Below are 17,239 nucleotides of genomic sequence, written 5' to 3'. Positions count from 1 at the left end.
AAATAAAGGCATTGAGGTATTGTGTCCAAATCATGCGGGACATTGTTCGGCAAATTTAGCAGAAGATTCAGTAATTGGAAATGAAACTGAATATGCTAGACAATGCACAATTGAACTAAATGATAACCTTAAAATTGCTCATGTTACTACTGATGGGGACAGCAAAGCTGTGAATGGTATTACAAATGCCCAATGTTCAAATGTTAAAGTCCTTCGAGATATAAAAAATCTTGGAAATAGCATGAAAAGGGCCGTACAAAACAGTACTTTTAGTTTGTCTATGTTCTCTGGTAAGAATAAAAGAAATCTGAAACACCGATTTGGGTTGGACCTTAAGGCACGGTGTACTGCAGAACTAACCTACGCATTTAAAGCACATAAAGGTGAATTATTTGCTGTGAAAAGTCATATGCCAGCAGTAATAAAGGCAATTGTGTTGTGCTACAGAGGTAGTTGTGGTATGTCGTGCCAAATCAATTCATATGTTTGTGCCGGTATGTCATCTGATCAATGGCAAAAGGGTTTTCTTCCAAATAAAGAGCCTCTAAAAATGACAAGTGATGATGAGGTTCTTGTTGAGAACTGTATCAATGTGCTGTTAGGTCCAAAAAGTTTGGATCTTGTACGCTTTTTAACTTCGACTCAAAAATGTGAAGCATTTAATCGTACATTGCAAAGGTGCAATCCCAAAATGGTTACTCACAGTAGAAATTTCTCAGGTCGTGTTCACACAGCGGTCCACATGAGAAATCACAAATTTGGTAACTCTACCATACTCCGTACAAAGGTACTGGGTGCAGAGCTTACTCCTGGCTCATCTGTCATAAAGCACCTAAAACAAAACCAACATATTGATGTTTATTGCAGCAAAAGAAAAATGTTAAAAGAAACAAAATGTCTCAGGACTTTAACACGTCAGAGAAAATTTGACCTGCATGCTGCAAAACATTACAAAATTCATTATCGCAGTGGTATTGCAGATCCAAAGGTTCAATCTGAGAAGATATAATGAAAATAGTAAAAAAACATAATTTACATCTGTGTGGTTTTTATAGTGATTATCTCCCTTTGATTGTTGATGTACTTTCTAAAGTGTAAATATTGTGTATATATAAAGTGTGTGCATAAGGATTGTTTATTTTAACTGTTGTACCTTTTTAAAGCATGCAATCAGGGTATGGCAGATGTGTTTTACAGTGGACAGGATAAAGTCCACGGCATATTTGTCGGTCTTTGTTGACATGCTCGGGTTCAAGCGATAGATGTTCAGCATTGACACACCGATTATTATGACAAATGTGTGACACCTGCATGTTTGAAGGCATTTCAAAATTGTTTGTGTGAAGCATTAAAGCAAATCTATGGCTGTACATAGTCTTTTTCTGTTTATTCCAAGGAAAAGTCACGGTCAGTTTAGAATATGGTGCCTTCCCTCCCCCCAATTTGCACAAAAAACAGCCGAGTGCCCCATAGGCCTCAGAATTCAAGGATAGTCTTTGTTTTTGCTTTTCAATCCATTCATTGGTATTCATATTTGATTTAAATTCAAAGTAAAGGCAGGAAAATATACTTTTCAATGTCAAGGCTGCACGTGCGATTTCGCTTAAAGAGACATTTTTTTCCCTTCAAAATTGATTAAACTCTGTTTTTATCTTTATATAGGAGTTATGAGAAAAATTCCAAGATTTTTTTTAATTTCGATGAGCGGTTTTTGAAATTTTTGAAAAATAGTCATAGTATCCTCCCTTAGCCACAACAGTAAATTTTCATCTAATTCTTGGCTTGTGTAGTGCTAAGGAAAACCCTTTTTTGAAGTAATGAAACACTTTAAATCTAAAATGTCTTCACACAAAGTCTCTTAGTATTTGTTGGAGTACTTAAATCTCTAATTACTTAAGCCAAAAAAAATATCAATTAAATTTTATTTCAATTTAAATTTGAATTTTTGGAGAAAAAAAATTGAAATTTGTCTTTTTTTAAAGAAATAAATAGGTTTTCAGACTTTAAACTTTGGTAAAAGGCAACAAAAAACAAAATTCAACATCTTAGCAGTAATTTTATTCAAACATATTGTAAAAATCTGATTAATCTATGTCCCCAGGTCACATTTTTATCAGCAGGTATAATATCTTTGGATTTACAACTTTCACAGGGGGTGTCAAAAATAGCTATAAATAGTAAAATGTATCCAATTTCCTGTTTCCAAATGCATATCAAATTATAATCATGTATTTTTATAGCTTTCATAGCTAAAAATATAAGCTTTAAGTGTAGTTTAGGCAAATCTATTGCAAGAAAATGGCTCGAAAGAGGAAGGCTCTATCTAAAAAATTTGGCTTTCAGAAAGGACACATCCCACCTGCCAAGGGTAAGAAATTAAAGTTTGAACCTAAAATTGAACCTGAACCTTTTATTCGGCTCCCATATACTGTTTTTCAGTCTAGAGTTCCACATAAAAATTCTAAAGTCTTTGAAGTTCCTGATGTTGAACAATCTGCCTGTCCTCCTATGCTGCTGCGGCCGCGTCCCAAATTTCCTGAACAGATTGATGAATATTTGGATCCAACAGTCCCTGATCCTGATAATCATACATATAAACACTATGTTCCATCTCTAGTGAGTGTTATGTGGAATTCTGCAATTAAAAAACATGCATTTGAGTATAATGGTTGTGATGGTGACCTAGATTTTGACTCCCATGCAGCCCAAAAATGGGGATTTGCATGGAAAGAGAGATTAAAATGTGTAAAATGTGGTTTTGTTGGTCAATTTCACAAACTTTTTTATGAAGTAAATTCCCCTGCACCTGGTAGAAAGGCTGCAACCATTAATATGGGCATACAGGCAGGCTTAATGACTACAACTATTTCGAACAAGAGTTTTCGAGATATCACTCTCACATGTAATGTTATTCCCGCAAATTTATCAGGTATGCAAAAGCTGGCCAATAAAGTTGGATCAGTTATTGTAAATTTTAACCGACAAGACATGAAAGATATAAGGGAAAGTCTTGTCGCTGAAAATGAAATGGTCGGTTATGCTAACCCTGTCTTAGTAAATGTTGAAACGGATGGGCGATACAATAACCCAATATATAATAGTGATGTCACTGCGTTCCAAGCTGGAACCCAAGTTGTACAAACAATGGTTGAGAATAATACTAAATTAAAACAAATTGTTAGTGTATATACTGGTAATAAGCTTTGCCAAGTTGCATCAAAGTTAAGAAATAAAGGCATTGAGGTATTGTGTCCAAATCATGCGGGACATTGTTCGGCAAATTTAGCAGAAGATTCAGTAATTGGAAATGAAACTGAATATGCTAGACAATGCACAATTGAACTAAATGATAACCTTAAAATTGCTCATGTTACTACTGATGGGGACAGCAAAGCTGTGAATGGTATTACAAATGCCCAATGTTCAAATGTTAAAGTCCTTCGAGATATAAGACATCTTGGAAATAGCATGAAAAGGGCCGTACAAAACAGTACTTTTAGTTTGTCTATGTTCTCTGGTAAAAATAAAAGAAATCTGAAACACCGATTTGGGTTGGACCTTAAGGCACGGTGTACTGCAGAACTAACCTACGCATTTAAAGCACATAAAGGTGAATTATTTGCTGTGAAAAGTCATATGCCAGCAGTAATAAAGGCAATTGTGTTGTGCTACAGAGGTAGTTGTGGTATGTCGTGCCAAATCAATTCATATGTTTGTGCCGGTATGTCATCTGATCAATGGCAAAAGGGTTTTCTTCCAAATAAAGAGCCTCTAAAAATGACAAGTGATGATGAGGTTCTTGTTGAGAACTGTATCAATGTGCTGTTAGGTCCAAAAAGTTTGGATCTTGTACGCTTTTTAACTTCGACTCAAAAATGTGAAGCATTTAATCGTACATTGCAAAGGTGCAATCCCAAAATGGTTACTCACAGTAGAAATTTCTCAGGTCGTGTTCACACAGCGGTCCACATGAGAAATCACAAATTTGGTAACTCTACCATACTCCGTACAAAGGTACTGGGTGCAGAGCTTACTCCTGGCTCATCTGTCATAAAGCACCTAAAACAAAACCAACATATTGATGTTTATTGCAGCAAAAGAAAAATGTTAAAAGAAACAAAATGTCTCAGGACTTTAACACGTCAGAGAAAATTTGACCTGCATGCTGCAAAACATTACAAAATTCATTATCGCAGTGGTATTGCAGATCCAAAGGTTCAATCTGAGAAGATATAATGAAAATAGTAAAAAAACATAATTTACATCTGTGTGGTTTTCATAGTGATTATCTCCCTTTGATTGTTGATGTACTTTCTAAAGTGTAAATATTGTGTATATATAAAGTGTGTGCATAAGGATTGTTTATTTTAACTGTTGTACCTTTTTAAAGCATGCAATCAGGGTATGGCAGATGTGTTTTACAGTGGACAGGATAAAGTCCACGGCATATTTGTCGGTCTTTGTTGACATGCTCGGGTTCAAGCGATAGATGTTCAGCATTGACACACCGATTATTATGACAAATGTGTGACACCTGCATGTTTGAAGGCATTTCAAAATTGTTTGTGTGAAGCATTAAAGCAAATCTATGGCTGTACATAGTCTTTTTCTGTTTATTCCAAGGAAAAGTCACGGTCAGTTTAGAATATGGTGCCTTCCCTCCCCCCAATTTGCACAAAAAACAGCCGAGTGCCCCATAGGCCTCAGAATTCAAGGATAGTCTTTGTTTTTGCTTTTCAATCCATTCATTGGTATTCATATTTGATTTAAATTCAAAGTAAAGGCAGGAAAATATACTTTTCAATGTCAAGGCTGCACGTGCGATTTCGCTTAAAGGTGTCATACCACCAATTAAAAGTCCCTATCTGTTCAACCAAATTTTGCAATTTTCACAGCTTTCTAAATATTTTACCTTAAGTTTAACTTCATAGAAACTAGGTATATCCTGAATCGTACAGGTGTCACCTTTCTGCATGCCAATTTTCAACATACATTCAAAATCATATAAGAAAGCAGAGAGCTTCCGAAAGGAGGTACCCCTAAAAATAACCCCTGGTTTTCTGGAAATCTTAAATTAGTATACTATGGAGCGCATTAATCCTCAATTTTTAATGCAAACTCATAGACAGGTAAATTTTGGCTCAAAATGGTCTTAATATATTTCTCTTTCAACAAAAGTTTCATTTCTGCAAATTTGTTCGTTAGTTAAGGTGAACAATGACATCAAATGCACTATTTTTTGTCCGAGTAGGCCTACTTTCACATACGTTCTAAATTTGAGGGAGTAATTGGTGGTATGACACCTAAAGAGACATTTTTTTCCCTTCAAAATTGATTAAACTCTGTTTTTATCTTTATATAGGAGTTATGAGAAAAATTCCAAGATTTTTTTTAATTTCGATGAGCGGTTTTTGAAATTTTTGAAAAATAGTCATAGTATCCTCCCTTAGCCACAACAGTAAATTTTCATCTAATTCTTGGCTTGTGTAGTGCTAAGGAAAACCCTTTTTTGAAGTAATGAAACACTTTAAATCTAAAATGTCTTCACACAAAGTCTCTTAGTATTTGTTGGAGTACTTAAATCTCTAATTACTTAAGCCAAAAAAAATATCAATTAAATTTTATTTCAATTTAAATTTGAATTTTTGGAGAAAAAAAATTGAAATTTGTCTTTTTTTAAAGAAATAAATAGGTTTTCAGACTTTAAACTTTGGTAAAAGGCAACAAAAAACAAAATTCAACATCTTAGCAGTAATTTTATTCAAACATATTGTAAAAATCTGATTAATCTATGTCCCCAGGTCACATTTTTATCAGCAGGTATAATATCTTTGGATTTACAACTTTCACAGGGGGTGTCAAAAATAGCTATAAATAGTAAAATGTATCCAATTTCCTGTTTCCAAATGCATATCAAATTATAATCATGTATTTTTATAGCTTTCATAGCTAAAAATATAAGCTTTAAGTGTAGTTTAGGCAAATCTATTGCAAGAAAATGGCTCGAAAGAGGAAGGCTCTATCTAAAAAATTTGGCTTTCAGAAAGGACACATCCCACCTGCCAAGGGTAAGAAATTAAAGTTTGAACCTAAAATTGAACCTGAACCTTTTATTCGGCTCCCATATACTGTTTTTCAGTCTAGAGTTTCACATAAAAATTCTAAAGTCTTTGAAGTTCCTGATGTTGAACAATCTGCCTGTCCTCCTATGCTGCTGCGGCCGCGTCCCAAATTTCCTGAACAGATTGATGAATATTTGGATCCAACAGTCCCTGATCCTGATAATCATACATATAAACACTATGTTCCATCTCTAGTGAGTGTTATGTGGAATTCTGCAATTAAAAAACATGCATTTGAGTATAATGGTTGTGATGGTGACCTAGATTTTGACTCCCATGCAGCCCAAAAATGGGGATTTGCATGGAAAGAGAGATTAAAATGTGTAAAATGTGGTTTTGTTGGTCAATTTCACAAACTTTTTTATGAAGTAAATTCCCCTGCACCTGGTAGAAAGGCTGCAACCATTAATATGGGCATACAGGCAGGCTTAATGACTACAACTATTTCGAACAAGAGTTTTCGAGATATCACTCTCACATGTAATGTTATTCCCGCAAATTTATCAGGTATGCAAAAGCTGGCCAATAAAGTTGGATCAGTTATTGTAAATTTTAACCGACAAGACATGAAAGATATAAGGGAAAGTCTTGTCGCTGAAAATGAAATGGTCGGTTATGCTAACCCTGTCTTAGTAAATGTTGAAACGGATGGGCGATACAATAACCCAATATATAATAGTGATGTCACTGCGTTCCAAGCTGGAACCCAAGTTGTACAAACAATGGTTGAGAATAATACTAAATTAAAACAAATTGTTAGTGTATATACTGGTAATAAGCTTTGCCAAGTTGCATCAAAGTTAAGAAATAAAGGCATTGAGGTATTGTGTCCAAATCATGCGGGACATTGTTCGGCAAATTTAGCAGAAGATTCAGTAATTGGAAATGAAACTGAACATGCTAGACAATACTCCTTAGTCACGGATCGATCGCCATTACGTAATCAAAATCGAAAACGAGGCTAGGGATACAAACAAAATGGATACCTCCATAGGCGGAACGTATCATTGCTGCGTACCAAAGTGCACCAACGACTCCCGATACGATCCCGAGAGGAAAATTTCGTTTCATAAGTTCCCTAAAGATGCCTCTGTGAGGAAGACTTGGATCGTTAAGATCAAACGCGACCTAGGAGCAAATTTCAGGGTGATTATAACAGTGACCTTGCAAACTTTCACTGGCTTCAGTCTTCACGGACCCACACCTAGGTCAAAATGCATCAGATCAACATTAAATCACCCAGTTTTGGCACAATACAGTTTCTTAAAATAATGTATGGCCAAGTGTTACATGAGGGGCCTTTGAGGCTTTCCAGACCTGAATGTCTCACAAATGGGATATTTTGAACATGTCCAAGCTGTCAGCAGTTTGATCAACCCTGTGCCTAGTCCAAATAATTATGACGTCTTGAAAGGCTATTATATTTTTTTTCTTTGACGCCTTACATAACCCTGTGCCCCCCTTTTTGCTTTGCTTTCAGCTCTGCCCTTGATATTCAAAGACAATTTGAAGCTCCAACAATAAATATAAAATGAAATTATAATAAGAAACAATGATAGCACATAAACTCACAAAATAGTCTAGCAGTTATGCAATATATACATGATATGGGCACTACCAACCAGTGTGACATGAAATGAATATCCATTTGCATACTTCATGAACCTCATGCCTGTTTCGCAGGGAATGCCATTTAGGGCTGTCCTATTGCCTTGGACAAGTAAAATTGACATTTAGACAGGTAAAAATTTAATAATACCTGCCCAAAGGACAGCTAATTCTCTCTGAATTTTCAACTGTATTTTTACTTTGGGCAAGCAAAATTTTCTTCTACATGCATGTACCTGCCCAATATGACAAGGCTCTTTTAAAGGGTAACGACAGTCCCTGTTAGGTCTGATTTTTTGCTAATTTCTGTTGATTTGTTAAAGCTTTTTAGAAATCTCGCACGACGCCATTTCCAAAACTTGATAGGCCTGCATTTGGATCTATTTATACTGGTATCTCTTAGGTTTTTTATTATTTGGACTTTTTCCCTTGAGACTCGCAGGAAGGCGTATCTGAAAAATAAAATAGCCTTCCAAGAGGTTATAATTATTTGGACTACGTGTAACCCAAATTAGAATTAGTATATTGCACGAATTACTTGCCAGACAGGCCACCTAGTACATGTAGTACTAAGATACAAATTTAAAAAAGTGGCCCTTTACAAAATTTAATTGCCTTGTCTCCCTTTCAGAAGTATTTCCTGTCAAGAAAAAATTAACTCGTTAGATGTCGATAAACGTCGTATTATATTAAGAACGATCTCAATTTAAACAGAGGAGTGTGTACGGAAGGATTCATGCCCACTGACCCAAAGGAAATTAATAGTTAAAAAGTTAGAAATGGGGTTCCTCCTAGAATTAACGGCTTTTATTCCTGTGGGGGGAGGGGGTTCAACGGTAAAGAGTTGAACAAAGATTCATACCCCTAAATAAGGTGTCTTTGTTGAATTGCCACTTTTCTTTTCTCATTGATTCATTACTTGTCAACTTAGGACCTTTCATAGTTCCCTACTTGGTGTGGAGTCCCACTTATTGAAGATCTTGTGGTAATCTCCGAAAGTTTTTGAAATCACTTGTGGTAATACAACATGTAACTGGGTGTGTTTGTTACGTTTAACCATATTCATTCTTTTTCTATCATGTCAGACTGTTTTAGGCCTAATGAAAACACTTAAATTCTCATACTCCTCGGCTCATAGTCTCCTACCTACCATATTTTTCTGTCTCTCAGTTGAAAAGAATTTATGTTGAAAATTTCTTATTTTAATATGCCAATCATCATGATCATGGTGGTTTGAAATCAAGTTTAAAGCACAATTTAAAACACTTTTTGCTTTAAAAGATTTATATAAATACTTGTAAAAGTTTAATCAGAATAAGGAAACTAAATAAAGGCCTAATTACTAATTACATGCGAGTGACAATATTGTTTGTGTCGCTAGCAGGTTATTCAGAGAAATTTGAATATTAAATTCCCTGGACAAACAAGCAAATTTTCACATCACATTTCTATTTGTCCATTGTTTAAAATTCAGAAAATTGTAATGAACCGTGAAGAAAATAATTTGGCTATTGAAATTAACAGATCATAAGTTGCTGGGTCGATTTCAATTTTTTTTCTTAAATATTTTTATGACCTGATCACTAAACATACTATAAAAGGGGCACATAGATTTACCAAAAAAAGTCAGTCAAAACACCTGATATTGGTTATACATGTAGTAGTACAACAGACATAACAGAGAAGCTAGTAATTAGATCAGTGTGACATTTTTGAAGCCATAAACAGTCCAGCATGCAGTAATTTTAGACATACATTTTCAATATTAGGCCACTCCAAATCAATCCCTCATTCGACAGATTCCCAGCGTGTGTTTGCAATTCTCAATGGATTCCAATGAAATTTTACCAAAGGGTATTACTAATGTAGTGTACTACTCAGTACTGTGAAGACCATAGACAATTTTGAATATCAGGACAGTCCAATTATTTTTTGGGGGAGCTATGTCCCTTTGACCATCAAAATGTTTAGTCAGGTTGGGACAGGTACAAATATATAAACAAGACATGGTATAGCATTGATACTACCGCAGCTGTACTTCCATGTTGTAGTGTATAATACAACATTGGTTGCCCTATTTTATTATAAATTGTCATTGTGTGACATGATGAAAAGTGGTTTTAAATTCTGTGTTATTTGTCATAATCAGGGAATGGTAATGAAAAACGTTGAAATTTGTAAGAATATCTCCCGTATATATGTTATATATATATATGTAATACATTTTAGATCTCAGATGCTACAAGAGTGTGTTCTTCACATTTTCTTACTACAGAAATACAGAAAACATTGACTGGAAAGAGAAAATTGACCCAAGGTGCAGTTCCTTCCTTATTTGCATGGTCTATAAGTGCCACACCCAAAAGACCGGGGCCAAGACGGAGATTAGTAGAGAATTTTGATGACAAGTAAGTTGTTCATGTTGTTTCATAATTATATTTACACATGTTTACATATAAAGAATGAATAACAATAAAATAAAAGACTTTTCAACTTTTGTTCTTTTGATTGACAGATTTATAATGAGAAAACTCAGGTATGTGACATGATAAAATGTAACTCATCATAAAAATATAATGATCAAAATCTTTTTTGTTTAAAATGTTTATAAATAAATATGATATATGTCGGATCACACTTTTTTTGTCTATTTTATTATTGATAAGAATATTTAAATGTATTGATTGAATACAGACTTCTAATTAATCTACTAACTAATTTTCATAAATGTAATTTTTTTCAGCATTCTTTTGTTTTGAATTGTATACATGTACATAGACACCACAGCACATCTTCAGATCACCTATTAAAGTGGAAGAAGAAAGATTTAACATTGCTGATTCCATTCAATGCCCCTTAGAATTGACATTTTTTAAACACAAAGGTTTAATTGCATTTTTTTTGGCCAGTGGGTTCGACTCCCACCCAGGACGTTCATATCAATGTACTGTGTCGTGATCTTTGTATGCATGTAAAGTTCAAATTTAGATTTCTTCACCAATGTTTTTGTTAAAATGTTTAACTTTCCTGTTGTGCATGTTATTCATTCCATTTAAATCCATCATTAATTTTCCAATAAACTTTATGGCACTAAAAAATGTAAATAAAAGCATATGATTTGAAATATTACATGCATTTTGATTATGAAACAGTATATATCGGAATGGAGGAGATTGTTCTGGCCTCCAACAAAAAAAGTGCAATTTTATTTGTGTACAAAGTTAAATTAATTTTTGGTCTTCCTCCAAAATTTCTGTTTTTTGGATCAGTGATGAATGGGTGTACAGGTAAGTAGCTGTTTATTAAAAATTTTTATTAGCAATGTAAACAATATTTTATGTCCATGTTTGACAAGCTGTTAGTCTTAAAGTCATTTTAGACTCCTTATTCTCTATTAATTGCAGAAAACAGGATGTATCACTTTTGAATACTTTGATTGCTCTTTAATAATGTCGGATATTTTGCAATATTGTTTTCCTTGTTTGAAGGTGTGGCCTGAGAAACAACAGACTAAATAGGTGCAATTCCAAATCCTTGTTGGATCTTGATGATACATGTACTTTGCAATATGCCTGTCAATGGTTTGAAGTGATGTCCGAACAAGAATAAAACTCAAAGGTGTTAGTAGAGAGCAACAAAACTGCGAGTTTAAAATATATATACACTGCAATTCAACAATAAACATGTAGATGTGGAATAATTTTGAGTCACATACGCTTCGCTCATTGTTGAAGGCCGTACGGTGACCTTTAGTTGTTAATGTTTGTGTTATTTTGGTCTTTTGTGGATAGTTGTCTCATTGGCAATCATACCACATCTTCTTTTTTACATATGTCATATAAGAATATCATAATATTCATTTGCCTGTATCTGGTTTTCAATTTTGATTTCTTGTTTATATTTTCAGTATTGCTAAAGCACCGAAGCTGTCATGTACAAGCACCAGTCCCGATGCTGAAAATCAGATTCTTGGAGAAAAGATTGTTACCCCATTCGTCTCGAATGATCATGACTATGTTGTTCAGACTCTGTCTACAGAGGAAAAATTACAGGCAGCTCTGAAGGAAGTGGAACTTTTACAAAACCAGGTCACTACTTTATCTTCAAATACATTCTGCTTGAACAGATTTTCAACTGACAATTCACTGATCAACTTTTACACTGGCTTTATTAACTATGAAACACTAAAGAGTGTCTTTACTGCCTTACAGCCCACTGCAACAACAATGGTTAGATGGTCTCAAATGCAGAGACATGTGAATAAGGAAAATGTCAATGAAAATGCATTCCACTGTGAAACACTGCTTTTAATTGATCAGTTTTTCTTGTTCTTGTGTAGAGTGAGACAAGGTTTATCAGAACAAGACCTTGCAGTAAGATTTAACATTTCACAAAGTTCTGTTAGCAGGATTTTAATAACTTGGGCAAACTATCTGTATTGCATGCTTGGTAGTTTACCATTGTGGTCCTCCAGAGCTGCCATAGATGAAAGCATGCCACAGTCATTTAAAGACACATATCCGAAAACTAGAGTTATTCTGGACTGTACAGAGATAAGGGTACAGACTCCAAGTTCCAAGGTTTTGAACTCTGAAACGTACTCAAGTTACAAAAGTCATACGACTTTTAAATCTTTGGTTGGAATAACTCCCAATGGAGCCATATCTTTTGTAAGCTCTCTGTACACAGGTTCAATTTCTGATAAGGCCATTACTGAAAAGTCAGGGATATTATACTTGTTAGAGCCAGGTGACGAAGTTATGGCTGACAAGGGTTTTTTGATAAATGACCTGCTTAAGACCAAACAAGCAAGTTTGGTAATACCCCCTTTTTTAGGGCAAAAGGGTAAATTCTCAAAAGATGAAGTTGAGAAGACTCATGAAATTGCACGATTGAGGATACATGTTGAAAGAGCAATACGGAGAATCAAAGAATACCATCTATTTGATAAGGTTATACCCTTGAATATGGCCTCTTCAATCAATCAGATATGGACAGTTTGTGCTATACTGACAAATTTCAGAGGCCCATTATTTTAAGTCAAATCGTAGAATTCATAGGGAGAAAAAAACAAAACTCATTTTACTCTGTTTAACTTGTATGTATTCTTATCAGGAGTCAAAATTTTAATGTATAAAACTTTTTAACTTAAGGCCAAAATAAAAAAAACCTAGATTCTAATCCCATCCCAACCAGATTTGGCACCCTTGCCAAAAATTAATTTGTTTTTTTGCCGAATGTCAATTTCTTTAAGGTTTACAAACTTTTTTCACTAAAATTGATAAAAAAAAATTAAATAATTCCTGACTATAACAAAATTTGAACAAGGTTTGACAAGATCTAGGATTTTTTTATAACGGCCGAACTCTGATTTTTAGAATGTTTTTGTGATCAGAAGAAAGTAGTTCTTTGTTGAACAATGATTTTATTTATTTTGATGACTGCTTCACAATCTCTGGCAGTAGGATTTCAAAATAAAACTTGTTGAGCGAGGATTTAATATCTACCCACTTGTCCTCATCCATGTAAATTCGCTCTTTGTGATAGTCCTCTCTGCATTTGACAAGAAAGTCACACCACTGCATCCCAGTTAAGGCTAATTGACCAATTATTTGGTAGTAGTACTTGTGAACATGTTTCAATTTGTAAGTGTTATCATTATTTTTTTTCAGATACGGACAATCTTGAAAAGAGTCTTTGTCAGGACACTTGATTTCCAATAACCCATACATTGGGACGGTATTTGGGTCGTACACTTTCCTATCTGGGGAAGATCCAAGATGGGGAACTGAGGGATTCATAACAAACCCACACAAGTAAACGTTGTTACCAGTTATATCCGAGTATAACTTTGCAGCAGCTGATTCATGCTCAATACCAAACTTCATTGCAGCTGTTTGGATGTTTTTCTTGTTAAGGAAACGCTCAGCCAATTTTTCAAAATCTGCTTTCCTACCACAGACGTCTTTGAAAATAGAAGAGGTTAAGCGGTGTTGTCGAACTTTATGCCATAGTTTGGTTTGGCCTTGATGAATTGTTTCCCGCTCTAGTTCCAAAGCTGAGGCATGGTTAAATTGAAGACCAAGGTATACTTCATTCTCTGACTGATTAAGAACTGTGGTGAAGTCATTATCATGATGGGGCAATATAAATTCTGGAAAACTTGGCATATTTTGATGGTTAATTATGTTTGTCTCTATTGTCGATGGCCTCTGTTGATATGACAAGACAGACCCAAAAGGAACTGGCCCAAAACTGGAATCTATCATAGTTATATCAGTCGGATTTCTTACAGACTTTAGAATTTGTGCATCACTCTGAAATGAGGCCAAGTGTTGAACTAGTGTAGAAGTAAACTCCACACTAGGGATAGGCTGTTTCACTGGGCAGTATACATTAGGTAAAATACCTTCTACAACTCTTTTTCTTTTCTTTGGTTTTTGTGCTTCTGCTTTAACCTAGGAAAAATTATAAGAAACCCCATTTATATAGAGATGTTTTGGATGTCACGTTTTATATACAATGTATGTCACTAAATCAGTGTTTGGCTTAAAATCTTATCTTTGCGTTAAGATGTGTTAGGTTCAATGAGACTTCTTAAGATTTTGATATCATAAGTTTGCCCTTGATGACAATGGTGAAGCATTTAGTATATGTAGAAAATGTATCAACTAAGGCACAGACCATTTAATTTTCTGAGGGGGGCCTGGGATTCACTTGCGAGCCAGAATATTTATTATACATTTAAAGCTAAAAAAAAATGTTGGCGAAATTTCATTTTCAAATAGCCAGACAGGGGCCAGATTATTTTTTTCAACCCAGGTGCTGTTCAGAATATTCTTTCTAAAATGTACATTAGGGCGAACAAGTTTTAGGGCGAATATACCTGGATTCAAATATCCCAGCCTCCCCCTCCAAAAATAAAATGGTCTGCCTAAAATGAATTGTAACATTATTTTCTGACAGTTTAAAGGTGCATGGTGTTCTTTTATTGCTGTGTGTCTTAGTATATTTTAAGTTGTGTGTCTTATGCAGTCTGTTTAATTATCTTGGAAAACCAGGAAAAGTGTAAGGAAACTTCAGGAGAGCTAGCAACTTAAACAAATCTTTAATTTTGGATGGCCTTAGGACAACCAAAAAAGTATGTGTGTTTACTGTACCAAGCTGAAAAAGGTGGATAGAGATTTTTTTCTTTAATTTATGAAATAAATAATATTTAACGAACAACATAATGACTTGAATAGTGGTCAAAACTTTATGGTACAATGTAGGTAGGGGTACATTAACACACACATTTTTTATTTTGACCTTTATATAAAAATGGTTTGATTAGATCTCAACTGTTTAATCAACCTTAGAAATCTCTAGACTGTCAACTGTCTTTGGTGTCAATCCTTCAGTACGGGATGGAAGATGCCACACCTGCGGCATAGATGTTTTGCTTTGAAATGGTGGCACAGCTTTCAAACCAAGCTTCTGGAAATGGCTTAGAACATACAGAAGACCAATGCAGTGGCTACAATTTCCATTTCCTGCTTTGCATTCACATTGGGTTGACTTAAACTCCACTGGTGAACTTTTTGACAGCTTTACCTATTAATTGCAATAATTATTTTTTATACAGTGCCACACCCGTTAGCCATGTATTCATGGTATTGTGTAAAACTTGATAACTCTTTTTTTTCTGAAATTGTGTAAAACCGTTAAATAGGCAGTATGTGTCAAAAGTCTATTTTCAGCAAAATCCAATATGTAGTTTTTTGCCACCCCTGCATTAAATTGATGCCTGTATTAATATTAGTTTGTATATATAAAGTATAGGTTTTAATAAAAAAAAAAATACCAGTCTGTTCTCACGGGTGTGTAGATTAGATTTCTTGTCATTTAACTACATGTATATATGAACATGATGTATTAACAAGTTATATATATGGGATTTTTTTTTAGATAATTAAAAAAAAACGTCATCATCTTCAAAACAGGAATATTCTAAAAACATAATTACACAGAAATTTTGTATCTTTTTTTTTAATTGAATGTTCTTTTCATATGGTTGCTTTGATCGGGGGGAGGCACAGGACAAGTTTCCTCTCTTTGCACCGGCATAACATAAAGTACTAATATACCAAATTTACACATAATATTTTATTTATACCATATGAAATGGTAGAAGATCAAAATTTATTTCAGATAATTAATCGTTTATCAAATCATATAATTTTGTTCTTTTCATTAGATCAATACAAAAACGTTAAAGAATATTTATGCACATTCTTTATTTTTATTAAAACAATGATTCAAATTGAATTTTAAAGTTAAAATTGCAAAAAAAAATAATGTAAGTTTACATGCAAACATATTCGAAACTGAAAAGAACAACATGCAGTATGCTCATTTGGTACAAGTACTTTCTGCTTTTGATAAGCCCTGGGTAGGAGTCGAACCTACGTCCTCGAAAAAAGCAACCATGAAATTTTTAAAACGAACCAAAATATTGTTCCATGATGATGAGAAAGCTAATTTATATTTGTGTTGAAACTATTTGTATACATATGAAAATTGATCTATTTATTAAATAATTTTAACAATGAACTGAATGTATCACTGCTAGCCCACTTGTGAGCGTTTGCTATCACTTTGCTTCTGTCTGTTATATTATACTAATCTTCTCTGAAAGTTCTTGGCAGATTTCATCGAACCTTTGCAGGAATGGTCAGAGCAAGGTTTTATTAAAGGATACTTATTTTGTTCCAGTCTGATGGAAAACATTGTGGACAAACTTTTTGTTTTATTCTGTTTAGAATTTTTTTAAATCTCTGAAACAATAATTCTAAATTCTTGCAGTCCCTGATTTGACGTCAACATGCATACATGTATGTACCACACAAGTGTTTATCGTCATTAGTGAATCGGGCATCTGGGAGCTATAAAAAAGAAGATGTGGTATGATTGCCAATGAGACAACTATCCACAAAAGACCAAAATGACACAAACATTAACAACTATAGGTCACCGTACGGCCTTCAACAATGAGCAAAGCCCATACTGCATAGTCAGCTATAAAAGGCCCCAATAAGACAATGTAAAACAATTCAAACGAGAAAACTAACGGCCTTATTTATGTAAAAAAATGAACGAAACACAAATATGTAACACATAAACAAACGACAACCACTGAATTACAGGCTCCTGACTTGGGACAGGCACATACATAAATAATGTGGCGGGGTTAAACATGTTAGCAGGATCCCAACCCTCCCCCTAACCTGGGACATTGGTATAACAGTACAACATAAGAACTACTATAAATAATCAGTTGAAAAAGGCTTAACTCATCAGATAAACAAAAAATACAAGTGGACGTGGCCGGGTACTTATACTTCCCGACACAAAAAACACAATGAACAGATCTGATTTTCTCTATTTCTCAATCATTTTAGATCCAAAGTGAACGCTTCCAAGTTCTTTACATGATATAGGGAACCATAGAGTTAACACTTATTGCACAT

General features: G+C 34.3%; 2 protein-coding genes across 5 annotated transcripts in view; one reads left to right on the top strand and one right to left on the bottom strand.

Moving 5' to 3' along the window:
- Positions 1 to 17,239, bottom strand: part of LOC139482184 (uncharacterized) — a 50,237-nt gene that overhangs the window by 19,826 nt on the left and 13,172 nt on the right. For all 4 annotated transcript variants that reach the window (XM_071265885.1, XM_071265881.1, XM_071265882.1 and 1 more), the window contains 4 exons: positions 6,108 to 6,335; positions 3,931 to 4,059; positions 2,408 to 2,635; positions 704 to 832 (listed from right to left, as the gene is read on the bottom strand). The gene's annotated coding sequence lies outside the window, so the exon portion shown is untranslated. The remainder of the gene's footprint in view (positions 1 to 703; positions 833 to 2,407; positions 2,636 to 3,930; positions 4,060 to 6,107; positions 6,336 to 17,239) is intronic.
- LOC139482183 (uncharacterized) lies at positions 7,074 to 16,322 on the top strand. Its single transcript, XM_071265880.1, has 3 exons — positions 7,074 to 7,268; positions 9,960 to 10,138; positions 11,638 to 16,322. Exons 1-3 carry the CDS (start codon positions 7,101 to 7,103, stop codon positions 12,767 to 12,769), a joined length of 1,479 nt encoding a protein of 492 aa, XP_071121981.1. The 5' UTR covers positions 7,074 to 7,100; the 3' UTR covers positions 12,770 to 16,322.

Source organism: Mytilus edulis, chromosome 7, assembly GCF_963676685.1.
Source record: "Mytilus edulis chromosome 7, xbMytEdul2.2, whole genome shotgun sequence".
Classification (NCBI taxonomy): domain Eukaryota; kingdom Metazoa; phylum Mollusca; class Bivalvia; order Mytilida; family Mytilidae; genus Mytilus; species Mytilus edulis.
The sequence above is the reverse complement of the archived record's forward strand: the minus strand, read 5'-3'. Positions and strand labels throughout refer to the sequence as shown.